This window comes from Brassica napus, chromosome C2, assembly GCF_020379485.1.
Source record: "Brassica napus cultivar Da-Ae chromosome C2, Da-Ae, whole genome shotgun sequence".
Lineage (NCBI taxonomy): Eukaryota > Viridiplantae > Streptophyta > Magnoliopsida > Brassicales > Brassicaceae > Brassica > Brassica napus.
The window spans coordinates 5,164,175-5,191,174 of record NC_063445.1 but is presented as its reverse complement, the minus strand read 5'-3'; the positions used below and the strand labels follow the sequence as shown (position 1 = coordinate 5,191,174).

The 27,000-nt window shown below is 31.4% G+C and overlaps 1 protein-coding gene and 4 long non-coding RNA genes across 6 annotated transcripts; 4 read left to right on the top strand and 1 right to left on the bottom strand.

Annotated features, from left to right (window-relative positions):
• The first annotated feature begins 713 nt into the window (after positions 1-713).
• Positions 714-4,355, top strand: LOC106409527. 2 transcript variants are annotated; one of them, XR_007318994.1, is made up of 6 exons: positions 714-1,552; positions 1,971-2,244; positions 2,337-2,405; positions 2,597-2,665; positions 3,133-3,179; positions 4,140-4,355. It is a non-coding gene; the product is annotated as an uncharacterized LOC106409527 (long non-coding RNA). The 2 variants fall into 2 exon arrangements; XR_001282099.3 differs by having other exon boundaries at positions 3,084-3,179.
• Positions 4,356-6,758: 2,403 nt separating this feature from the next.
• On the bottom strand, positions 6,759-10,471 carry LOC106410225 (probable inactive serine/threonine-protein kinase fnkC). Its single transcript, XM_013850708.2, has 6 exons — positions 10,321-10,471; positions 9,985-10,222; positions 9,589-9,758; positions 9,215-9,497; positions 7,187-7,362; positions 6,759-7,083 (listed from the first exon to the last, which is right to left on the bottom strand). Exons 1-6 carry the CDS (start codon positions 10,442-10,444, stop codon positions 6,917-6,919), a joined length of 1,158 nt encoding a protein of 385 aa, XP_013706162.1. The 5' UTR covers positions 10,445-10,471; the 3' UTR covers positions 6,759-6,916.
• Positions 7,372-8,916, top strand: LOC125581328. Its single transcript, XR_007318993.1, has 2 exons — positions 7,372-8,422; positions 8,526-8,916. It is a non-coding gene; the product is annotated as an uncharacterized LOC125581328 (long non-coding RNA).
• A 2,484-nt stretch (positions 10,472-12,955) lies between the features above and the next one.
• Positions 12,956-14,328, top strand: LOC111207547. Its single transcript, XR_002659808.2, has 4 exons — positions 12,956-13,604; positions 13,737-13,869; positions 13,987-14,047; positions 14,135-14,328. It is a non-coding gene; the product is annotated as an uncharacterized LOC111207547 (long non-coding RNA).
• Positions 14,329-17,554: 3,226 nt separating this feature from the next.
• Positions 17,555-26,798, top strand: LOC111207527. Its single transcript, XR_002659775.2, has 5 exons — positions 17,555-19,730; positions 19,853-23,366; positions 23,471-23,936; positions 24,089-24,367; positions 24,450-26,798. It is a non-coding gene; the product is annotated as an uncharacterized LOC111207527 (long non-coding RNA).
• The last annotated feature ends 202 nt before the right edge of the window (positions 26,799-27,000 follow it).

The window sequence follows — 27,000 nt, the reverse complement described above, 5'->3', positions numbered from 1 at the left end:
CCTTTTTAGTTTATGCCAAAAACGCTATATGTTCCATATTAAATCCAACCACTCAGTAGCACTAATTTTTGCTCAGTGGTCCATTTGGGACTTCTCTGGTGAGAATGAGTTTAATCCTCTGCATCTGGAATGGCTTGAACGCTGCTCATACCAACAAGAACATTTGTGTAGAAAATTCGGAGAATTCAGTTGCTCTGACATCTGAATCATTTTCATTACCAGCTGGAGTAGAATAATACGGGCATACCAGAGATGAATACGGCATCATCGGTCGATAATAGGGAGGATAGTTTGCAACAGCTGACAACATGAATAAATTTGGTGGATAACCATAGTTAATTTGGTACATGTTGGTGTTGGTTGGAAGCTTGATTTTGAAATTGAGAAATGTTGAGATTTGAGTAGTTAAAAGGATAATTAGAAGAATTTTGGGTGCTAAAACGATTATTATTGGGATCTATTTTACTAATTAAGGATGGTTAATGATAAAACGAAATTTTAGTGGGAGTTAATTGCAAAAATATAGTAAAAACATGAGTTTTTTTGTGTTCAAATGAAATGAAACAAGTCTCTGTTTATAAAATATGAAAAATGATGAATTTTGATATAAAACTTATATATATATATATATAATTATAATTATATGCAAAAATTGATATCAAATAATTGAGATGAAAAAAAAAATAGAAACTATGATCATCTAATCAGTTTCTTACACTTGTCTTTATCTACCTATTTACTTTGCAATCTATTCTACTAAAATAGATGTCATGATTTTTTTCATGTGTGATTTTTTTTAATTTTGACCATCCTTTAAAATTTTATTAAATGTATTTTATTTAAACAAATAAAACATAAAATCTATGAACTACTTTAATCATAATATATTTTGATATCTTTTCATTTTAAATATAAAAATATATATTTTTTGAAAATTTAACAAATCTGTTTGAAAAGATTTTAACAAGATCTTATTTTTTAAAAACTATATGTAAATATTTTCACTAATTTTGTAATTAGTTTTGAAATATTATTATACATTAATATATGGAAAATTCTTCTAAATAGCCATTTTTAATAATTGTCTCAAAATTAGCCTCTCAAGTTGGGAATCAGAATAATAGCCTTCATTAATAGAGCTAAAGACTATAATGTCCTTCTTTCAACTGTGATATTATCTCGACCAAAAAAAAATATGGTGAAGTAATCTCCAGCGACGAGTCACCTCCGGCGACGAGCTGTTGAAGTCCAATGGGGAACGAAGCGGTGATTATCCATGTCGACGAAACGAGCTGTGTATTGATCTGTTTTAATCATTATTGACAGTGGTTTACAAAGAAAAATTCCAATCTCAATTCGAAAACTTAGGGTTTTCGAATTGAAATTTGGGGGTTTCGATTTTGTAGTTCTTCATATAATAGATTTGAGCTTGTTTTGTTGTTCAAATCAAACTGAGAGAACATAATCATAATTAAAAGAAGAAATCTCGCGAAAGCTTCATTTGCAGAACTTGGCTTATGGAAGAAGACGAGTTCGTGACCTTGCTTTTTTGGTAAGCCATTTTGAGTCTTTGATGTTCCTAGTTCTTCTTTCACCAATGCTTTATTTCGCTCAGATTCAATTTTTTTAGTCTGATTGGGTCATGCAGGTAGATTGGATGATATGATATTGTTTCAAACCCGTGTGTGTCGATGTTGTAGTTCTCTTGTTCCTCTAAAATTTATAGTTTTTTCTTGTCAAGAACATATATAAAAATAAGTTAGCATTCAGATCATAGTATCTTAAGCTGAGTTGTGTAGAAATTTAGTCGTTAAGGCTTGAAATTTCATATTTGCACTTCTCTAGTACTATCTGAACATAGAAACAAAAACTCAATACAATTTGTTCAACTCAGAACATTGATTTCGTCGGAACAAAACGTTTTGGAAGCATTTATACATTATCATGATAGCTTTCCTGATTTTCTGCAGAATGAGACAGAGCCACCGAATGAAACACTTGCCTTTCCATTGTCTCCACAGAGTGGGACTCAAGTTTTTTCTCCTAAAGTGACAGAACACATATATGCTCAAATCTTGTTTTGCATTTGGAGTTTTGAAGTAGTTTTTAAGCTTTTGTACATAGTCATGATAGCCTTTCTTATTTTTTTTTTGTAGAAAGACAGAGCCATCGAATGCGACACTTTCCTCTCCATTGTCTCCACAGACTGAGACTCAAGTTTTTCCCCATAATGTGACACAACACGTATATGCTCAAATCTTGTTTTACACTTGGAGTTTTCAAGTAGTTTTAGAAGCTTTTGTACATAATCATGATATCCTTCCTGAGTTTTGCAGAATGAGACAGAGTCATCGAATGAGGCCCCGTCCAATCAAAAACCAGCGGAAGAATAACTTGACAATGATGTAAGATTTATTCTGAAAAAAACTCTTATAGTTTTCTTTTGCCTTATAGGCTGAGACACAGACTAGGAATCAATATTTTTCACCTAATGTGACACAACACATATATGCTCATTCTTGTTTTACAATTGGAGTTTTCAAGTAGTTTTGGAAGCTTTTGTACATAATCATGATAGCCTTCCTGATTTTTGTAGACTGACAAAGAGCCATCAAATAAGACGCCATCCAAGCCGAATCAAGCAGAAGAAAAGATTTCAAGAAAGGTTAGAGAAAGTCAATATGTCACACTCATTTTCTGTTTAGCTTAAACTATATTTTTGAACTTTGTTTAATGTTGACTTAGCCAAGTATGAAATGTTCCTACGAAGTTTGTAATGAACTATGAAGACTTTTGTTTTATTTAGGTTGTTATTGAAGAAGTTTCAGGTTTTAACACTTTATTAATAAAATTACTTCAAACATCTCGAAACTTCTTCAATAACAGCCTAAATGAAACAAAAGTCTTCATAATTCATTACAAGAATGAACTGTGAATCGGTATGTTTCAATCGTTTTTATCAATGGTGTACAAAGAAAAGCTCAAGTTTACTTAGGGTTTTCAAATTGAGATTTGAGGCTTTCGTGTTGTTGTTCTTTGGATGATACTTTAAGCGTGTTTTGTTGTTTGAATTGAACAAATAGAGCATAATCGGAGTTACAAAGAATGAATTACAGAAAGCTTCATCTACAGATAATTTTGGCTTACAGAGGAAGACGAGCTCATGACTTTGCTTTTAGGTAAGCAATTTTGAATTTTTGATATTCCTATTTCTTATCTGATCAAGGAACCTGGTGTGAAGATAGCTTTGACTATTGGAGTTGGTCTTCAGATACTGCAACATGTAATGCTTTTTATTTTTAGAAAGTAAAAAAATGATAACAAATAAAAGAGAAGAAACATGTTTGGAGTTTACATGAATAAATGGAATATTAATATATTATACATTTTAAATACCGGAAGAGACAAGTGTGTCTCGTCTTTTGACAAACCTTGGAATAAGTGCAGAGTCTACATCTCTCCTAATAAGCTCTGTAACTACATTTTTTATGCTTCCATGAATTCTTGTCTCTAAGGTTAATGGATGTATATGGAAGAAGACAAATTCTCTTTGTTGTGTTTCTCTTTTTTTCACCTGAATGGTAATGTAACAGTTTCAAATTGAGTTTGATAGGGGAGTCTAATACCAATGATAACAGTTCATCTACAAAGGTCTTAATCTTGTTTAGTCTCACATCTAAGAATTTGATACAATTTGTTTAGTTTCAAGAAAGCTTTCCAAAAAATCCGATATTAACAAATTTTAGAAACGTTTTGCTTGGTTACTTGTTTGGCTTACGCATATTTTTTTTGTAGGCTCGTGAATTTTCTTATGACGTTGTTAATCGCTTGCTTGTGCTTGTGAAACTGTATGGTTTTGTTAATTTTAGGAAGGATTTGTTTAGTTTCAGGAAAGCTTTCCAGAAAATCCAATATTAACAAATTTGAAAAACGTTTTGCTTGGTTACTTGTTTGGCTTACGCATATTGATATCTTTGGTAGGCTCGTGAATTTGCTTATAACATTTCTAGATGATTTCTTGTGCTTGTGAAACTGTGTATTTTTTTAAAAATTTTCAGGAAGGATTTCTATAGTTTCAGAAAAGCTTTCCAGAAAATTCGATGTTAACAAATGTGAATTTTTTTTACTTGGTTACGCAGGATAGTAACACGCTGGGAAATTCATTACCTCTCAGACTAACACTATCTGAGCTGAAATATCATATTGGTTCAGAGCCAAGGCAAAACAATTGGAGATTTATGTTGCTTATTGAAAATGTTTACATTTCGAATGTAAAAAGAAAGCATTTTACATATTCTGGATGACTTTACAAAACCAAAAAAAATAGAAAAAATGTTATAGATGATTGGAAAGCATTTGATAATTTTTGGAGGGCTTCCAGAAATAATATTTTAGTGTATTTCTATCTAGCAACGTTTCAACTTAAAAATAAAATCAGATCAAAAACTTAGTGACCTTCACGTTTAGTAAAAATAATGGTTTAGACGCTAGGCTTGAGGAGAATCATCTGTTATAGTCAAACACATAAATTTACTTAAACTTAAATTATATATTATAAAGTTGGAAAATATTTGGCAATTTTTTGATAGGCTTCCAGAAATAATAACATGCATGATTCAAATTGTTTTGGAAGGTTTAATATATAATTAGGACAACTATCGCTTAGTTAATAAAAAATAACAAACTTTAACCCACAACCAACATATTCCATGAAAAGCTCTAATCTTGCCGTTGAAACTTCTGAGGTTACGAGTATTTGCTATGGAGATTGGGAAAAAATCTTAAACAATACTTTTCAACTCTAAACAAATTCCATAGCTCAAAGTTATATCTTCCTCTTGAAAGATTCATTTGAGTCCATTCTCCACAAACACAAAAAAAACTTCAATAATATTTCGAAAATCTGTTAAAAATATCAAAACCAAATCTCAAAATGATCAACCAGAGAGACATTTAACTAAATATTCCAAATTAAATATTGAAGATCTTCTTCTAAGTGGATAAAAGATGTAGTCATATTCTTATCAACATAGAACTCTCATTGGAAAGATTCATTTGAACTTCATTCTCCACAAACACAAAAAACTTCAACCATATTTTGAAAATCTGTTAAAAATATCAAAACCAAATCTCAAAATGATCAACCATAGAGACATTGTACTAAATATTCTAAAACAACTCAAAAAAAAAATTGTGAGTCTAGAAGGTGAAGATGACAACAATCCAATTTTAAATTTCAAAACAACTAGAAAATCCAATCGCAGTAACATATCCTCAATTTATAATGAACATGAAATGATGATACGTTGATCAGATGCGGAGACAAGAAATAATGAGATGTGGAGACGAAGGCGGAGTGGAGATGATGAGGAGACGGTGACGGATCGGAGACGACGATGGCGCAATGCGGAGACGACGATGGAGACGATGCGGAGACGACGACGGAGACACAACGGAGATGACAATGGAGACGACGGACGGCGGCACAGCTTTGTCTTCGTGGAAAGATTTATTAAGTTTTCAAAATGCTTTAATTTTGTTATTATATAATTTAGGTTAAATTAACGTTGGGGATAATATAGTAATTGGCAATCATTAAATGAAACATTTCTGTGACTTTGAGCCTTGAAGTCTATATTTGGAAGAAAAACTTGGTTTACTGATCTATGGTCATTTCTCTTAATATATTCAGTTATCACTTATAAAATGAAATATAAAAAATTATATCCTATTTTTTATCTATTATATAATCATAATCAATCATATTAAAAGAAAATTATTATATTGAGCTAAATCTGGTAAAATTATATTAAATTAATAAATTTATATATAAAAATATATACAAAATTATAAATATTTATGTTCAAAAATATAATACATTAATAAGGCGGGTTAACATTATCAAACTATATAATACATGCATAAAAATTAACATGTATTTCATTAAAGCTAATAATCATGTTAAAATAAAATTATTATATTGAACTAAATATGATAAATTTATATTAAATTGATAAATTTATATTAAATTGATAAATTTATAAATTTTACTTTTCAAAAATATAAAAGATTCATGTTAAAAATATAATATGATGACAAAACGACTTAACATTAGCAAACTATATAATACATGTAGAAAATTAAGATTTTTCTATATACAATAATATATTATCTAAAATGAATAAAGTAAAAAACATTGGTAAAAGGAAATGTAGCTTTGAAAGGTGCGTCAAAATTTAGAATAAATTAAATACAAAACAATTTTGAAATATGTTGTTTCATGCATATATTAATTTGATTAATAACTTAATGCAAATACAATAAGATAAAGATATAATAAGAAGCAATAAATACATATGACGGTTTTAAATAACTGATTAACTACAACATATAAAATATTAATTTATTAAATATTGTATATGAAATAGTTATATAAATATTTAAGTATATGATTAATTTTTTAAAATGTATACTATTAATGATCTAAAATAAATATCTATGTATATAAAATTGAAAACAAACATCCGCGTGCTTGCGCAGGTCGAGATCTAGTTAAAATTTGAAAGACAAACTTAATATTTTGGTCCAATCAACAATAAACATTTGTAACGTCGTACAAGAAGAACCCATTTTTTTTCAACGGTGTTAATAAGTTTCAACACTGAATTTGCCAAATCATGTATTTTGTTTTTACAACAAACTATTGTAAGCTTATCAATAGTTATTAATATTTATGTTGATAAATCTCCCATTGTAAATAGTATAATACAGAATTCATTTGTTTGAAATGCAAACACATACATTTTTTTGGTAAAGACAAACACATACATTTCTTATTGCTCAGTAGCTTTTTTTCATTGCTAAGTGGTTAATAATAAAGTAAACATAAAGCTACGACTTCCCTGGTTAGAGAAATCTAACGAGGCAAGTACCTGGTTGAAGAAACTGCTAATATTTCTACTTGAACCCTCAACGTGTCATTCACGACATATCCTCTCCGTGAATCCCTGAGATCAGCTAGAGAGATAAACTCAGGGTAACCCCAACCTAATCCTGGTCCCGGACGATTGATCCAATGATTGACTGTGAAAGATATAAAGTTGACAAGAAAGCATTCTTAGTCACAACGGATGTGTTCACAGCGATGATGAATATACAGTAGTATCGATATATATCATCTGCTTACTTGGCCTGTCGATGGTTCTCCAGTGGGGAGAGGCAAGTTGGTTAAGAACTCTAAGCTGGGCTCGAACATAGATACTCTCGTAAGGTCTGAGGCTCTCGTTCGCATTAAGGACAATATACATGGACAAGAATCTTCCCTCCCCCGTTGAAAAGCCAGTTGGATACAATTGTATATTCCTGATCAACATATGTAATATTTTTATAGCAAAAAAAAAACACATGTAATATTTTTCACTACCACTACACTCTTAACTAAAGTAAAACAGCTTTGATCTTGAACTAATGTTCACTACAAGAAAAAATCGTTTTCATAGCACTACAGTATAGCGTTTTTTGTCTTTCCGCTATGGTTGATATACCCTTAATTTTAGATAGCGTTTGTATATTTGGAAACGCTATGATAGTCTATTTTTAATAGCAGAATATAATGAAATGCTATATTTAGCTTTTTGAATCCCCAAACCCTAAACAAATTTTTAATCCCTAAACTATAAAACACAACTTAAAACTCTAATATTCTCATACTATAATTTTAGATCCTAAACATAAACTCGGAATTTACTCTTTTTAATATGAATATATAACTTTCAAAACACAAGCCTTAAATCTTCAATCAAACTCTAACAATATAAATCCAATCCCTAAACCACATACTTTAACATATATCATAAGAACATTAAACCTCAAACTTTAAATAAAATATAATTTTTATAATATATATCTCAGACTATGTATAATATTTCAAATTTACATTATACAATTCAAAAATAAAAATAAAACCATTAAATAAAAACAACACAAAAAGATGATTATAGATAAATGAACAGATAATTCTTATTAGTTTAATTTTGGGCCTTTGATTAGTTTTGATCCAAAGGCTAAAAATCACTCTTTTGTGATCTTCCTCCTTCGTTCTTATTGGTCCATTCTTCAAAATTTGGATTAATATTTCTGACCATTGATTATTTGTAATCCAATGGCCAAGAATTCATCTTTTCATTTTCCTTCTTCTAGAGTTTATCGATCTCTTCCTCTCTGTATCATTCCCTTCATCTCCCTCACTGTCTCAAACACACACACGATTCATGTAACACACATCTCCTTTCTCTGTAATACTCTCCTCACACACACACGAGTCTGAAGGTGGAGTCGAACCCAGAACCCAGCGACCGCGGATCTGAAGATGCTTGACCACCGCCATCTCCCCCTTTCGCCACCGTCTCTCTCACCACCACTGGTCACCTCTCTCTCTCTCTCTCTCTCTCTCTCTCTCTATTTCTCTTTTAAATCTGGTTTTCTGTTCTCGTTAAAAGTGAGGAAGAAATGGTGATTGTTAGCAGATGTGGTAGTTATTGGGTTTGCGGCTAGGAGGCGATGGAGAAGCTGGTGGTCGTGAAGAGAGGTGGTGGTCATGGGGCTTGCGGCGAGGAGGCGACGGAGAAGTGGGTGGTCGGAGCAGAGTGGTGGTCATGGGGTTTGCAGCGAGGAGGAGACGGAGAAGTTGGTGGCCGTGAGAAGAGGTTGTGGTCATGGGGCTTGCGGCGAGGAACGGAGAAGTTCGTGAGGAGGCTGGCTCAAGAAGATTAGGTTTTGATTAGGTTTAATTAAAATTAGGTTAGATTAGATTTAATTTTTAAAACATTTGGTTTAGTGTTAAGTGTAAACCGATTCTTATCTTTTATCAAATGTAATTTATATTGTTTAATAAAAAATAATTTATTATGTTTTTAATTATTAAACCTACAAATAAATAAATTTTAAATAAATAAATTTTAAATAATTAATTCTAAAATAAATAATTTAATGTAAATAATAACGTTAAAGATATGCTATTAAAAAATATTTAATTGCATACAGAAAAACGCTATAATATATAACAATAAGATAGCAATGCAAAAAACCGCTATCTAATGTGTTTGACCTACTATGACGGACGATGATACAGCGTTTCATAAACCGCTATCGTATCGTTAGATAGCGTTTTCCGTCCGCTAAGAAAAGCCTTTTTTCTTGTAGTGGTTGGACTTACCAATTTCTTCCTCCGATGGAGAACGCATCAGATAAATAAGTATCTCCGAGCAGCGTGGAGAACCTCTGAATAGTCCAGGTGAACCTGGGGTTAGGAAAATTCCTAGCGACGGTAAAAAGTTCTGATCTTTGAAAGGTAGTAGGAAAAGTCACATCAACACCAAACTCGCAGTGATCTCCATTGAAGAGGTATCCGTTTCTCGGGTCTCTGAAAGCAGCAAGAGACATGACCCGAGGGAATCCCCACATCGTTTTGAAAACATTGTATCGCCATACATGTGCAGCTGCGGTTTATACAATTGTTCGATAAATAGATGTCACCACTATATACGCATTGCAAGTTTTTTTGATAAAATCGATTAGCAAAAAAAATACCTTGCATGGTGAAGTACTGCCTCGTGCTTCTACTAAATACGTAAACCCTGAGATCCGCGATAACCTCTTGATGTGAAAAGACTAGAGTCGAGTTGTCTATGGCTACATAAAGAGAAATAAACCCTGAACCACCATCATGCCTGTTCCCGTTGGGGAACACAATAAGTGACCTGTTATAACAAGATCCATCAAACCTTTTTAATACATTGATAACTAATATCACTATATCAGAATACCCAGAGAAACAATTAAGTAAGGATTTAATCAAAAAATGTTTTTTTTTTTTACCAAATTCAGGGACCTTTGTCTGTGTAATTTTTTTTAAAAAAAATTGAGGACTATACGTCAGTGTTTAACTTGGCTATGCCTAAGACCGTCCTGAGAATACCAACATACCAGTTGTATCCACCAACCGAAAAAGGACCAGATCTGTATCTGTCTCTTTCTTGCGACTGAAGGATCGTGTTAAAAGCCTCAATTTTGAGAGAGTAAGACATTGGAGGACGATCTCTCATACCCGTCACTTGGTTTGAAAGTGGAACTTTATAATCACGTGAGGAAATCTCTAGGTCGTCATCTTTATCTAAGTAATGCGCTTCTCCCAGGTTTGTGTCTGCTTTTGCTCCATTCTCCTCTGTTTCAAGACAAAAACAGAGCATTTGAGTAAAAGAAAATAAATGGATTTCTTGAATATGGGTTCGAATCTAAGAGCACAAGATATTTCATGCATACGCTGTGGAGTTGTCTTTAGGTCATCAGTGTATTCTCGTATGAGGGATTGTGCAGAGGCAGATGTGATCAAGAGACAAAATAAGACATAAACAGCATAAATGGTGTTTGTGTAGTGACTCTTCATCTTTTGAAATTACATATGAATGAAAGTTTAGACCAAAGACTGAGATTTTATAATAGTCCGTAAGAGTGACAGGTTCCTCTGTCAATGCTATAATATTTACTAGATGATAACCCGCGCATGCACAGAGTGAGTTTTTATAATAATGTTTATTTATTAAATATTTTTAACATTTTGCAACATTATAATTTTTATCGATTATAAAATGATGAATACAAATGTTGGTCTCTTAAATATATCATCGTTGTTGAATAGTTAACGTATTACATCTCATTTTAATTATTTTTAAGACTTCGTATGCACAAAAAGAAATTAAGTTTGCCGGCTGACACAAATCACCAAAACTAAATAGGCAACATGGATTGTATAATGATGAAAAAAGATTAGATTTTCTGTTCTCGATTTGTTTACTATTAAATCTCCATAAGTGATTTCATTTTCTGGCTCTATAAAATTGTGCTTTCGTACCTGTCTTTGTTTCATTGATATGAGTTAAGTTTATTTTTTTAGCTTCTTCTATAAATTCGATGAATTACATAAGTGTCAATTTAAAATAATAGACATCTGTAAAAATTAGTTTCACTCTAGATACATATCTAAGAATCAAAATTTTGAAAAAAAACATCGGCAAACTATATTAACAGGTTAGTGTTCAAATCTAATATATCAAATTGTTATAGAATATAAGTGCAGACTCAAAATATAAATGTTTGTCTAGTGTATATTCATCAGCACAGTCTAAAAATCATCTAATTCAAGAAAAAGAAAAGAAATTATTTATTTCACCAGTTCGGGTAATATCTGAATCCGAACGGGTAATATCCGAACCCGAATGGATATCCGAAGATAACCAAACATAAGTATACTTAGCCCTATATTTCTAGTTTAGTTCTCTCATTTTATTCAAAATATTTATATTAATGATGCTTATTGCTCAAAATTTGATAATATACATATAATTATGGACAAAATCATTTGCTACTCACTTAAAATATATATCAAGCTTTTGTTTCTTGCAAACAAAAGTTAGTTCTAAAATTTCAAAACAACAACTAAAGTGTCTTCCTAACCTATTAATAGTTTAGTCTTTTAAAAATTAGAAAATCAGTTAAGTTAAAATATATTTTAAATACAATAAACTTAAACAATGAATAATTTATTTATTTTTTATCAAAATTTAAATTCCGAACCCAACCCAAAATATCTAAACCCGAACATAAAATATCAGAACCCGACTCGAAATGTAGAAATACCTAAATGGGTTATATACCTTTATACTGAAATACCTGATACGAACCAAACGTGTATCCGAACGCCCACCACTACGATATATGATCATTTGTATCTTGTTGAAAAAAAAAAATTAAACTATTGATCACAAAATTTTCAATGTGAGACGTTTACCATTTTTAGTAATTTATAGTCATTTAAAAAAAAAATCAAAATATAACATATAAGAAAATATCTATTTTTTTATTATATGCTTAATGTGATTTTTTTTTAAATTTTTTTTAATTGTATAAAATTAAACAAAAAATAGATAGGTTAGAAAAATTCTTATCAAATATGTATTATTGATAATCATTAATTGTCATATATATGTTAACCATATTAGGTAATTTCGTAGCTTTAATTTAAGAAAAGAAAAAATATTATTTTGTACACTGCTAATTAATTTGATAGTTTGTTTAATAAAAAGCATAGTATATGTTTACACTACAAGAATTGTTTAATATAGCTAAGGACGAGCGACGACAATTCCGTAGCCATATTCATTAGCTACGTAAATAGCAACAGATAGCAACAAAAGTAGAAATTTATAAATTTGTAGCTAAATCTGTTGCGATCTCTAGCTAAGTAGCTACAACTGTGATTTGTAGTTATTCCATAACTAACTTGCTACTGATTAGCTAAAGAATAAGTTATCGCAAAAGCAATTTTAACAAACAAATGATTATGAATACTTTGGCATCATATGATATGATAGATAGTATCACCAGTATTTTAAAATTCGATTAAAGAAATGTATTCCACTACACATTTAGACAATTTTGATCTGAGATTTATGTATTTAGTGATAAGTGATCATATAGATTATAGAGACTGAGACAAACAATTTTTTGTAAAAGTGTTTAATTGAGGGTGTAAAAATCACATTTATGTAATATTTTTATGTATCGAATTGAAAAAAATGTAAACATTGAACCTAATCTTAAACTTAAACCTTACATCTTACACCATAAACCATAAAATCTGCTTAGTAAACTCTAAACCCTGTAAATCTTCATTTTTTTGAAAAGAAAACCCTAAAAATCTATACCCTAAACAATAAACCCTAAATATGTATACCCTAAACCATGAACATAATATCCATAGTTGTATATTGGGAATTTAGATGTTTATTATAGTTATTAAAATATAATAACACTAGTTGCATATTTGATTTTGGCAGGCATCGATATAATTTAGAAAGTATTTATTAGAATGAGTATATAATTTATCTCATTTCGTCACTTACCAAAAAAAAATTACAAATCAGCGCCAGCCGCCAGATTTATTTCATGGCCGCGAAATATTTTCCAAAAACTTTCAGTATCCCCCCCCCCCCCAAAATATTTTCCCAAATCTCCGCCAAAATGTTCTGATTATAACTTTAATTCTTGTTCTCCATCTTTCCCAGTCTCTCTCCAAATCTCTTTTCCCCTTCACGGTGATGATATACACAGCCTTTTTCAATATTTATCTTTTCGTTTTCTAATAGCTTCAAGACAGATTCTTCTTTAATTTTGTAATTCGGATTTGGGTAGTGGGTGTTTACAAATCGTAATTGAGTTGGGTTAATTTCTTCATTCAGCCTCTTCCTTATTTACTGTGAAATTATATTGTTTAGATTTGTGTAGTGGAAGTGTTTTATGACGAATCGATTTAGGGTTCTCATCGGGAAGTACGCGGCTGAGTGAAGGGAGACAAATTCAAAGCGAGCAAAGAAAGATACTTCAGCTTCGTCCTTCCCACAGGGGGAAGCAAACCATATGTTATTGCTCTCTTAAATCGACTTGTCGACGTTTATTCTCCTGAAGATTGCAGCTCTCTCTATATGTGTTTCTAGATTTCGAGTTAACCGCCCTCATTCAAGAAGAGAAGTTCCTCAGCTTAGTTTCAGGTACCAGTTCCGTGCTTGATTTCTGATGTCTGTCTGCCTTAGAAGGAACTCAGATTTCTTCAAACACCAGATTCGCCGTGTTTGATTTCACATTTAAGTTTGTTGAAGTCTGTGTTTGTTTTCTAATCGCAGGCTTCGATTCGGACTGCGACGTTGATCCTGACCCGAGCTTTAGGGAGATTATGAAAGATGTTGAGATCTTTGGTAACACAGTCCTCTCGGTCCTTACTCTCGTGCTACACACAAGTCGTACAGCTTTTGGATGGTAAGATTTTATCTGCACAGCAAGTGTTTTGTTCATGATTTTTTTTTTTTGTGAAAGTTACATCTTGACGCCTGTTCTGTGCTTCAAGTAGTTAAATCCTTTATGTTGTTTTTGCAGCACCAACAGGAACGGAGGCTATCCTGCCATATACATACATTTTGCATTGATTTTTTCAGAGGTAAATCCTCATTGACCTTGTTAAGTTTCCTTTTAATTCTCCTAAAGATTTTATCCCTTAGTGAATTTTTGTTCTTCTAAACTACAGCTCTATGATTTCTAACGGAACACCATATGACGGACAAGATGACCAATTTAAAGCTTTGGAGAAGCTGGGTTTTCAACAAAAATTTCATTAGTTTTAGATCTTTTTGTATTTGGTTTTACAATGTTAACATTTTGGTATCAAACAAGTTACTTTTTGTTGGATTATGTTCGAAAATTAAAATTGACACTTTTTCATTTTGAGAATTAACTATAATTTTAAATAAATAATTATATTTAAATTTCAATTAAAGTTTTAAAATTATAATGTGGCTACAAAATATTTGTAGCTATACTTGTCACTAGTTAGCAATAAAATAAGTTGTAGCAATGTTGTTGCTGGTGGCTACAGAACAAGCTCTTGCTAATTCATTGCTAAATGGCTACAAAATGGCTAGAGATTTTGTTTAGCGTGGGAGCTGAGGCCAGGGATTTAATTTGTTGCCATCTGTAGCTAAACTGATTTTAGCTATAGATTGTATGTGATAGCTACAAAATAATCAGTAGCTATTTAAGTAAATTCTTGTAGTGTTATATGGATCAACTTATTTTTTTAACAATTCTAAGAATTATTCTCATGATGACACGTGACTATAAAAATATGTTATAATGCTCCGAGATTAATATATAGGGGATTAAATTATTTCATCATACAGTTTGTTTCTTTTTTAACTAACCCTTTTATACACAAATCAAAATATAATGCCCTATATATTAACACAAGAGCATTAAAACATATTTTGGTAGCCACGTGTCATCACTAAGATGATTCTTAGAATCATTAGAAAAATAATTGGTCCATATAAATAAATAAATAAATAAATATATATATATATATATATATATATAATTTTTATTAAACTATTTATCAAATTGATTAACTTTCCTTAAATAAAAGCTACCAAATTACCTAATATCCCACCGAGCAAAGCGTTGAATTGCTGGTGTCGGACCTCCTTCATGCTGATAAAAATAAATGAATAATTGGAACAGGAATCGCATCCAGCTACTGCTTCCAGATTATGAAACAAAGATCCTCTGCATCAAACCCAGTCTCTCCAAGGCTCCGGACAAACGCGTCTGGCTAGGCACAAAATCAGGAGACTACACAGTCAAGTCAGGGTATTACACTGCTGTTGTGGAGAATAATGATGATGAAAGGCGGGAATAGAGTTCAAGTGGAAGAAGAACGTTTGGAACTTAGAATGTGCCCCTAAGGTGAAACACTTCTCCTGGAAACTCCTCAAAAGAGCCCTACCCGTAGGGGAGCAATTGCTAGAAAGGAATATAGATGTTGATCCCAAGTGTAAAAGATGCGGCTGAATCTATTATTCATCTCTTTTTCCAATGTCAGTTGGCTCAAAAGATCTGGCATCTCGCCCCTCTTACTTCTGAGGTGGATTACAGAGGAATCATAGATTTAATGTCGGCGTGGCCTTCTCTATGCTCGCAAAAGTGCTTACCTCTAACCGGTATTCTCGCTGGTTCCCTCCTTGGATCTTGTGGGCAATTTGGAAGGCAAAGAACAGATTCGTCTTTGAAAGATTCTATGCTACTCCCGAAGACACCCTCTCCTCTGCTATCATCTTGGCACGCGAGTGGAGCAATAACTGCAAACCAGGCCTGCAGTAAACAAGCGCAGTTTCCGACAGATACCCGAGGCTTGCAGTGAGACCATGATAGTAAGATCAGATGCAGCCTGGAGCTCAACCAGTAGGAAGCAGGGTTAAGATGGGTGCTACACTGCACGCCAAGAAATCAGGAATTCCAAGATAAAGTTGAATTTGTTGTGTCCCCATTAATGGCTGAGGGTTTGGCTCTGCGAGAGGCGGTCTCTACTTGTCAACATCTGGGAGTTAGTTTGGTGCGGTTTGAATCAGACTCTGCTCTCCTCGTCAAATGTATTAATTTGGACTCAGTGTTTTTTGAGCTCCATAGTATTGTCTCAGATGTTTTAGCTTTTGCTTCTAAATTTCAGTCTATCTCCTTCGTTTGGATCCCTCGGGAGAAGAACATGGTGGCTGATAGTTTGGCTAAGTTGGCCTTGAACTTTGTAGACGATGTGGTGGTTGCGGATGCTCTTAATGCTCCCAACTAATTTCTTTAATATAGTTAAGTATGTGTTTTAAAAAAAAAAGATTAATATATATATGGTAATTAATGATTATGAATCATACATATTTGATAACAATTTTTGAATCATCTCTCTTTTTTGTTTAATTTTATATTATTAAAAGAATTAAACAATCACATTAAGAATATAATAAAAAAATAGATTTTTTCTTATATGTTATATTATGAATTTTTCAAAACGTCTATAAATTACTAAAAAATGGTAAAAGTCCCACATTGAAAATTTTGATCAATGGTTTATTTGTTTTTTTAATAATAAATCATATGCATATGAAGTCTCATTAATATATATATATATATATATATATGTACAACATAAAAATATATAAATATGCTAATATTGAATTTTGCATTAAAAAAGTATTTAGACCTTAATATTTTAATTTTGAAATTTGCTTTGATTATTTTAGCAAGTGTAATATTTTATTAATTAATATTTTTTGAAAATCTTACAAGAGATCGATACAACAAAAATTTATTTAGAAGCTATTAAAATCACCTACAGAGATACATGGATTGCACTCTAATCTCATATATTAATTGAGTGACAATTGCTTTCCTAACCCTAACCTTTTTTTCTCTTCATCACAACACTGACAAAGAATAATTTGGAAGTGTCGATTGACTATCTGAAATGGTAACGTTTTCTTTAGTTCAGCGCATTGTTTTCCTTAAATAGACCTAGAACAATTTTTAATGATTAGCTAAATGGACCATACATAGAAGAATGTGTTTTGGTTTAAAAGTTGTTGCATATCCAAAATTAATATGAACCATCATATCTTTCGTTTACAATTTTGTTACAATAAAAAATATAGGCTTGGGGAAAAAATCCGAATCCAAAAAACCGAACCAAATCTAATCCAAAAAGTAGTACTGAACTTTAACTTGATCCGCGCTCTCTCGCTGGTGTTTGATTTAACTTGTGTTTAACGTAAACTCATAAATCACTAGTTTTATAAAAAAATCTCATGTATATTTTTATGTTATGCAATTTACATATAGAATAGAATATATTATTTTATAATATAGATGTTTGATAATAATTTTTTTATTTCACATAGTATTATATTAAAAAAATTATAACTTAATGCAATTTGATGTAATTGTATTATTCATATATTAACCTGTTATTTTTTGTTAACTTATTTTAAAATAAAACAACATACTATATTTTTTAATTTTTGCATTAGTTTTCTATGAACTATTATTAATTTTATGATATTTTGTTTTCTTGAAAATCAAACTCTCGGAATTTTTATATTTGATTAAACTAAATAAGGTAATAATGTGTTTAAAAATTGTTTTATATAATATATACTATTTATATTTCAGTTTTCATTTTTATTTTCACCACAAAGAAACAAGAACCATTGTAATTAATTAATTTAAATTGATATTAAATACAGAGGCAAAATCTGTAAATAAAAAGAAATACAGAAAAGAAGTGCTTAATTTATTGTAAATACAATATCTAAATGTGTAAATAAAAAAAAATATTTAATCTGTTATCCATGTTTTCAAACAATTTCCATTTATCATGTTATCCATGTTTCCAAACAGTACCAAAACGTACTTCGGTTTTAATAATATAGATTGGTTAGATATCCGATCAGGTTCAAAATTTTGATATCTAGAGAACCATAACGGAACCCAATCCGAAACGAAATATTTCGGGTATCCGTATATATTCAAACCAGATTTATAGACTTAAATATATTAATTATTTTTAAATTTAATATCTAAAAGAATATACAAGATGTTTTTAAGTTGTCCAAAATGCTTGAAAATATATACAAGTAGTTAAAAGTAAATGTTTAAATAGTTTAACGATAATCAAAATACTAAACCCAGATTTTATGCTAAGTTTAAGTATTTTTGGCATATATTATCTATATGTTATATATTATTTTTATTTTTAGATTTTGAGAAATTAAAGTACATATAAACTTTATTTAAAAAAGAAATTAAATGGATTATCCGAATTCAAAACCCAAACCGAACCCGTAAAAATCTGAACCGAATCAAATCTGCAAAGATCCTAACGAAACCGAACCGAACCAAATGATACATGAATGCCCGTATAAAAAAGTTATTGACAACAAAATATGTACTATTTCTAATATTTAAATAAAACATATTTAAAAAATTCACCCCGCGGATTATTATGTAGTGTAGTCATATTTTTAAAGCAGGAAATTGCATGTACTTTTGTGTCTATATACACGCGCATGCATGAAAAAAACAGAGCATATGACAATGTACTGTTTTCTACAAAATGCTCTTTCTGTAAAACTGATATTTTCAATTGTATATACTTATTCAATAAAAAAGTTATGCCAGCATGCTCAGAATTAAAACACACGTAAAATACATTTTCTGATCCATGCATACGCCGATACGCGTGTATATCATTGAGTAAATGTACATGCAATAGCGCATGCACACGATTACAAATTTACAATGGACGTTGCAGTTGGATTAGTTCATGTTTCCTTTTATATAGACTGGGTTATACAAGACCGCTTGAATCTTTTTTAATTGCATTTTTAAACCGCTGGATCTTTTTTTTTAATACAAGGAAATTCAGGACTGAAGTCCGTAATCTCTAGACCCCAAACCAGAAAATATAATATTAGTTTCGTATTGAGGATCCTTTTCAATTGAGCCGATGACCTCTTTTTTTTTCATAGACAACACAAATGGTGTTTGTGAAGTGACTCTTCATCTTTTGAAATTATATATATATATGTATGAAGTGTAGAGTACAAAGACTAGTGTGAGACTTTAAAATATTGACAGGAGGGAGGTGCCTCTGTCAATGCTACAAGATTTGATAAAATTATTTCATCATATTTAGAGCAGAAAACTGCATGTATTTTTGTATCTATATAAACGCGCATGCATGAAAAAGAGAGAGCATATGCGTGAATACGTTTCTGTTATCCCTCTTTATAAGAAAACAAAACGATTGTCATTTTTGTCATTTTATCCATTAGACTATATTTGCGAAGTGATTTTTTTAAATTTGCTTAGCTGTCATCTTCATAGACACTTTCACCAAAAAAAATCATGACATGGCACAATAAGATATATGACATGGCTTATAAAAAAGATGACATGGCTAATTGAAAACTTAAAACCCTAACATTATGTCTAGGAGATATATATATGAGTCTTACACAAAACGTATTACATCGATTGCGAAATAACTTCATAACTTTACCTAGCTAAACTTATTATGTCGTCCCGTGATAACATGCAGCCGTCCACATATGTCTTCAATTAAAAAAAAAATGTATTTCATAATCTTTCTTTCCGTTAGCTTTTTGTATACTAAGTTTGACCCTATTTTGTTTTTTTATGCCGGATCTGTACACATGGAAGTATAAGTCATCTTCAAAGCATAAGACTGTCACGTATTTGGTGAATGGTGTAAGTGATTTTTTTTCCTGTAACTTGATCGTGTAAGTGATTTTTCTTTGTTATTTTACTGTAATTTACTTTTCTGTACATCTTTTCTTTTCTTTTTTGGTCAAATACTTTTTGTATCTCTAAAATCTAACCTATTTGATAAAATATGTTTCAGGTTTCCAACAAAATTGATGATTTTAGCAAGACTAAAGTCGATGTACGGTTTGAATATAACACCATGATGATGACATTTACAGTCAGAGAAAAACTCAGTCAAATTTCTTCATGAGCAAGTTAAATCCAAGTTTACGGTTTGAATGGAAAATAATAAGTTAAGTCATGAAAGTGTAAAACTCAAGTCTTCGGATTGGTGTGCCAAGAATATTGTTTTGTTAGATCCGAAAGCTAAAGCGTGGAAACCAAAATTTGAGATATGAAGAATATTATCAATTGTATGCTTTTATTGATTTCTTTATTCAGTTCTTTTAGCATTTATTTTAACTATAGAACCTTAAAAAAATGCATCACGTAACAATTCATTGTTTCTACCATTTTCTTTATTGCAAATTGATACCATGTTTACAAATCATGACGTAAGTAATCTATGAATATATTATTTACAAGACAATTTGCCTTTCCTACAAGATATGTCCATATTTTTCTCATTAATGATTGACAATGAATGGAATGAAATCATGATTAACAATATATTTTGTTTTCACATACCAATTATTAAATAGACAACTTAATCTATGAATATTAATGAGTTTTCATAATATCAAGTAACATATATTTCGGATTGCATAGACTAAAGATATATTGCCTTTTCAAAAACATTAGTTATATTGTAGTGATAAAGGAAGGAAATCAATATGAAAAATATATGATTCATGTATTCAATGACGTGAATGAATATCAACTATGTTATATATATGTATATATCATTCACAATATGTTAGTTGACAAAATTTTAACTTTGCAATCATTTTTTAACAAAGCTTTAGGCCATGTGTGACAAACCTAAAAATTTAACCAAAAGAAATTGATAAAAAGTTTAATCTAAAATTATGATTTTAAATATATACATATATATATTCTTAAATATTATTTAAAATAAAAAAAAATTTCTCTGAATTTTTTGCTTAATTAAAGCAAATTTATATTAAATATTGGTCAAAATAATAACATATATAATATTAATAAATTTCATTTTAAAATATAATTTAAATTTTAAAAAATTCATCACATGCAAACACCTAGTTAACTTAAAAGTTCAAGTACAAGAAAACTGAGGCTTACAGTAAAGCCAGACGAAATATAAAATTACACAATCTAAATTCCAAAGCAGGCCCAACCAGACCCAGATAGAAGAAAGACTAATCGGCCACGCGGAGGGAAGACGAGCCAACATGCAGCTCGAAGACACGTGATAGTCGCATAGCGAGGTGGACACACATGTCCTTGAAGGTCAAATCCCACGGCTTACTACTGTCGAGTACTCAGAGATCGTCATCGGAGCTCCGATTCACCGGAGAACCTATGATCCGAAGCAAACTAACGCCCAAAACTAGAACAGGGATAGCCAAAGGACCTCGCTTCAACAAAAGAAGATTCTGATGTATATAATCGATCTAAAAACATTAGATTTCCCTGAAATTAAACAACAACATCTTTAAAGATTTAATAAGTCCAAAGATGACTCGACCAATCCAAGAGGAGGGAGGAACAATCCGATCTTCAGATCGATACACAAGTGAAACTAAGGGACGAATAGAGAAGCGCAGGCAAGGAAAAAAATACATTTGCTGATCCATTCCGTGCATACGACTGCATGTATAAGACCATCATTAACCTCAATCTCTTAACTAGGGTTCTTAGCTTCGGCTACGAGACGGTTCTTAGCTTCGGATAAGAGACGGTTCTTAGCTTTTTTAGATTTTAACTAAGAAAAGTTAAAACCCGTCTCCTAAATAAAAGATAAGAGCCGTTTCTTAGCTGAAAAGTGTAAAAAAACACCAAAAAAAAATAAAAATGTGTCAAATCATAAATTAAGAACCCCGGCTAAAAGACCAGAGATAATCATGCCATAATAATCTCTCGCTGATTACTGCATAGAAGCGTAAAACTACATGCAACCGCATGAACACAATTATTTGGAAGTTTTCAAACAAGTTTCTTGATATGTAAATATATAAAGATAAATTGCACCGTGTATTAAAATCAAATTTGAGACGAGTCTCTCTCTCACCTCCGTTCTCTCTCAAAAATCTTTCACGGAGGGGGATGATGAGAGTACTCGATCCTTTTTGGTTTTCTGATCTTTTGATCAGATGATGGTCTCTTGGAAGCGGTGGTTCACATAACCTCGTCTTCGCCGGCTTTCGTCTCCGGGAAGTGGTGACCTTTTCACCGCTTACGGCGGCTCTCCATCGTAACCTCCCGATTCCGATACGATCAGCGCTTCTCTTGGTCTCGTGCTCAATTGATTCTCCTTCTCAGCCTTTGATTTTGGATTCCTTTCCTTGGTTAAGGTGATTTTCATCTTCGGGCTCCTCCTCCATCATTAAAGATGATCGGTGTTCATGCAGGAATCTCAAAGGTTTGGGTTTGATTGAAGTCGTTTGAAGTTTCATTGAAGCGTTTGATCTGTCAGATTCGACCCTCGACTGGTCGGAGTTGAGAGCCGTTCGGTTGAACGGATTCTCCTTCGTTTATGTTTTGCCGATGGCGAAGCTCCGTCGTGCCGTCTCTCTGGCACCGGAGGAAGAGATCTGTCTCGCGTCTTGACGCTTGCTGGGAAATCGATCATGTGGTGGAAGCTTGAAGTTTTCTTCCCCAACGGTTTTTCTTTTGGGTTTACGGCCCAGAGGTTTTTACGTGTAATGGCCCATTGTTTAGGCCTTCTGTTTTTTCCTTTTTGTATTGGGCTTCGTTCTCTGTTGGGCTTGTCCCTTTAATAAATCTTAAGTTGACAAAAAAAAATATCAAAATTATAATTTAATATCTAACCAATTGACTTAAGTTTCACACATCATACAATACAATAAGTAAAAGGGATTGAGCTCGCCTTTTTAGCCTATCCACGTGGGATTGAAAATTCAGGCCAATCAAAGGATCCCTTCATGCCACATCAGCCTAGCTTCAAGTTATATGTTACATATAATTCTACCGATTAATTTGTGTTGGATTCGGCCGCAAATAAACATAACTTTTTTTAATTGCCCATTCAAAAAACCAATTAAAATAACTCTAAATGGCCCATATGAAACCCAAACCTCCGTCAAACCTGATTTCCAGAGCACTGCTATTCTTTTACTTCCGTTCTAAATCCCTCTCCAACCGTTTCTGAGTAGTAATCACAATCTACTCTTAATTATACATTTATGTACATTACTATTATCTTCATTAGCGAAGAAATCCTTCCACATCCCTCTCTTGCTCCTCCTATATTAACCCATTGTTAAGGCTTTCACGGAATCATATTCAACAGATTCAATGGATGGCCATGAAATCAGTTCAATCCTCCGGCAAGTCTCCTCTTGCATTGTATTTAACGACATCGGAGGCCATAAATGCTGCGAAATAGAGGTCCTGTTAGAGTTTTGATTCGTCACCGAAGCTTCAAAAAGAATTCAAACGTCCTCAGCCATGGTGATTACATAAGTTCAGAGGATTATGAACAGCCAATGGTATGTTTCCTTGGATTTTTCTCTGTTTCATATATTTTTGTTGTTTCAACTACTTTCTCTCTATTTCCTGACACAATTCAATTTGTTTTCCGTTGGTTTTGCAGTGGCTCCAGAACTCCATTTTAGGTTTCTTCAAAGTGTAAGCTCCAAAACCGTGAATTTCCATTTTAGGTTATGGGTGCGTCTTTTTCATTCGTCTTCTTCTCTGTACTTGTGGTGAAGAAAGATTGATCAAGATTGGCCTATTTCAGCATAGATATCTTATGATTGAAGGAATAATTAACGTAAGTGATCATATATTATTTTTTATTCTCTAGCTATGAATTTGTTGCTCACGGAGCTCCATAATCATAAACTATGTAATTCCTAGCTTACTTTTCTTATAAAACCGAGTTTGAAGACATCTGTGACCATCTCTATAATTCAGTCTCTATAAAATAATAGGTCAGTTAAATACTTTGACCTATCTTGCCAGACAAGTAAAAAAATAAAGCATTGACTGTTTTAATTTTCGGTATTCTTTGTAGTAGAGAATGTAGATCCTTCCGATCACCATGATTATTTGCTTTGGTAAGTCTATTCTGACTCCCTTTGTGTGTGTTTATAATAGTTTAGTTGTTTCCATAATATTTTAAGATATTTTTGATGTATTTTTTTCAGGTACCAGTTTAGAAGAGTACCTTCTAAGATATGCTTTAAGACGTTTTATGTTTGTTGTTTAGATGAGCGACTATGACTTCCGTACGTCTGGAGTTCTGGTGATTCTAATTCCAGTTCATGCGAACTTACCGAAGGAGAGAGATTTGGAGAAGCTGATGCTCTACGACGGTGTCACGTGGCAGGAGAAGTTGGGGAGGGGTTTGTTCAACTCGCTCCTCTGAGTTGGGGCTATGTCGGTCATCCACATCCTCATCCCAACTCATATCTTCGTCGCTAATTGCAAAAATCCATAACCTTTCTTTGACACGGAAAACTGTGCCCCTTTGTTCACCGGCCATAAAGTAAGCATATACACCCATACTTATATGTGTTATCTATAGTTTTTATATGTCAATTATTTGATGAAACATTTTTTTTTGCAAGCCAAATCCCTGGCAAGTGGAACAATCATCATTACAAACAAAGGTCAATGTATTTTCTTCTTTTTTTCCTTAAGTAGTTCAAACTTTCTCTATATGCATAAGTTTTATGTCTAAATGAAGATGAACCCAAGAGTAGTGGAATATGGGAACTGAGTGTCTAAGAGTTTCACCTATGCCAGCGATGGGCACAGAGAACAGCCATGTGCTGAAATGGCTACGCTGTCTGCATTTTATTTTAAGAAATAGATAAAGATAATGAGGAGAAGAGTGGACAGCATAGATGTCTGAGACTCCAAGGGTCCAATTAACACATTCAAAAACTAAACGTACATAATGTATTTGTCTTTAATTTCTTTCTTATTCTTTTCTCTTTATTCTGTGGGTTTTTGTTGTTCTTGCGATTAGGGTTCTTGGTCTACTTTAAGTGTATTGATGGAGTGATGGAATCTTTCAGTGACTAATTCAGCAATAAGATAGTCTGAGCAGTTCATCTCTATGTCTGTTAGATTGGCTTACCATTCAATGATCCTGCATAATTTTTTAGCCAACTTCTTGTGTTTTCTCTCCTGATGTTCGAGTCACAAAGAGTCAGAATGAGACTGTTCAAAAATCATAGAATATGTTTTTAGGCTTCAGATATCAAATGTGTTACTTTGATTCAGGGGAAGTGTTCTGAGCATCCACTTTAGTTTCTTAAATGCAGTGTTTGTTTAGCATACGCTTTAGTTTCTTAAATGCAGAAACAAAGAGATAGGGCACCTACAAGTTTGATTTAGATTTGTCGCACATGGGCTTTGTGATAGAGTTTGCAATTTCCTCAGTTTCCACGTCTGTAGATAGATATTTGGCATCTATCACTTTGGCAAGTGGAAGCTCTCACGAAAGGATATCTTGATGGGGCTGAAACTTCTGAATCAGATGATTTACCTTAAAATTGTGCTAGTAATAGTGGCAGCTTTATCCAATCACATTAAACTTATGCATACTCTTTTGTTATATGCACGGAACAAATGGAATAAAACAATACACTCCGTAAGAAATTATGTGGTTTAACCTTTACTTATAACATTCCACCACTTCAAATTTTAATTTTCGTCTCAATGTGCTTTTGCTTCCCCCTTCCCCTCCATCCTGCCCTTCTATAAGTCATTTAATCTAATTGGTAAAAGTTCGAAATGTAACAATAATTTCAAGAATAGGAAATAAATATTTATAAAATAATTAAGATTTTGCTCAAAAAATTAAGATATTTTTCAAATCAAAATTATAAATTTTATAGACAAGCAAATTATAATTATAAATTTTATATAATAACTAGATAATAATTCGCGTCGTCTGCAGAGTGAAATAATTGATTAGATTATTTATTTTATGATGTAATAAAATATTTGTCGTATAGCTTTTTCAAGGGATGGGCATTTAGATATCCGTTCAGATTCAGTTAATTTATTCGGATTTTGATTTTTAGAGTTAGAAATTTAAATACGATTCAGATATTTAAGAAATTTGATTTGAATTTGGATTAGAGGTTTGATTTGGGTTCGAGTTCATGTGCCTATTTTAATTATGTAATTTATAAACAAAAATTCAAATATACTTAATCCTCAAAATCCAAAAATAGAAATAATATAAAAAATTCATAAAAATAATTCAATTTAAATATTTAGATGGAGAAAAAATATATTTAAGTATTTTAAACATATTTTGCTATTTTAGATATTTTTATATTAATTAATATCTAATATATATAAAATTTAAAATAACTAATATATTTAAGTATATAATTGTGCTTTAGATATTTTCGGTATCCAAAATATTTCATTTTGGATTGGATTCGGGTCTGGTTATCCGGGATATTAAACTTTTAGATCCATTTGAGTAGTTAACCAATTTTAGTTTGTGTTTAGTATTACTTTCAAATCACGTTTGGTTCGGTTCTTCAGATATAATAATGTGGTTATACTTTTCTCCACAACCGGTGTAATCTGCAACAAAAAAATTAATTAATAACTAGATCTTGATCCATGCAACCACGCAGGTGTTTGCTTTCATTTTTATATACATAGAATATTTATTTTAAATCATTAGTGGTATACATTTTTAACGTTAATCATATATTTATATATTTATATAAGTATTTCATATATAATAATTTAATAATTTTATAGTTTATATGTTTTAGTTAAATAATTATTGAAAATTATCATATGTATTTATTTCTTCTTATTATATATCTTAGAAAATTAATATATGTATGAAACAACATATTAGAAAATTATTTTATATTTAATGTATGCTAAATTCTGATCCACATTTCAAAGCTGGATTTTTTTTAGCAATATTTTTTTATGTTTATTCATTTTAAATAATACTATATTTGGACTCGCACAACCGTGCGGGTATTAATTTTCATGTTTATATATATATATTACATAATAAGAATATATTTTTAAAGTTACTTATATATTTAAATGTTTATATATAATTATTTTCAATTTAACAATTTGATAGTTTTCATACTGTAAGTTAATTGATTATTTCAAATCATGACA

What these genes read in the sequence shown, in the direction of transcription:
- LOC106410225 (XM_013850708.2), bottom strand. Translation starts at nt 10,444, where the DNA reads ATGAAGAGTCACTACACAAACACCATTTATGCTGTTTATGTCTTATTT. An exon ending in CCTAAAGACAACTCCACAGC is followed by an intron (nt 10,223 to 10,320) that starts GTATGCATGAAA and finishes GTCTTGAAACAG; the next exon opens with AGGAGAATGGAGCAAAAGCA. An exon ending in GAGAACCATCGACAGGCCAA is followed by an intron (nt 7,084 to 7,186) that starts GTAAGCAGATGA and finishes TATCTTTCACAG; the next exon opens with TCAATCATTGGATCAATCGT.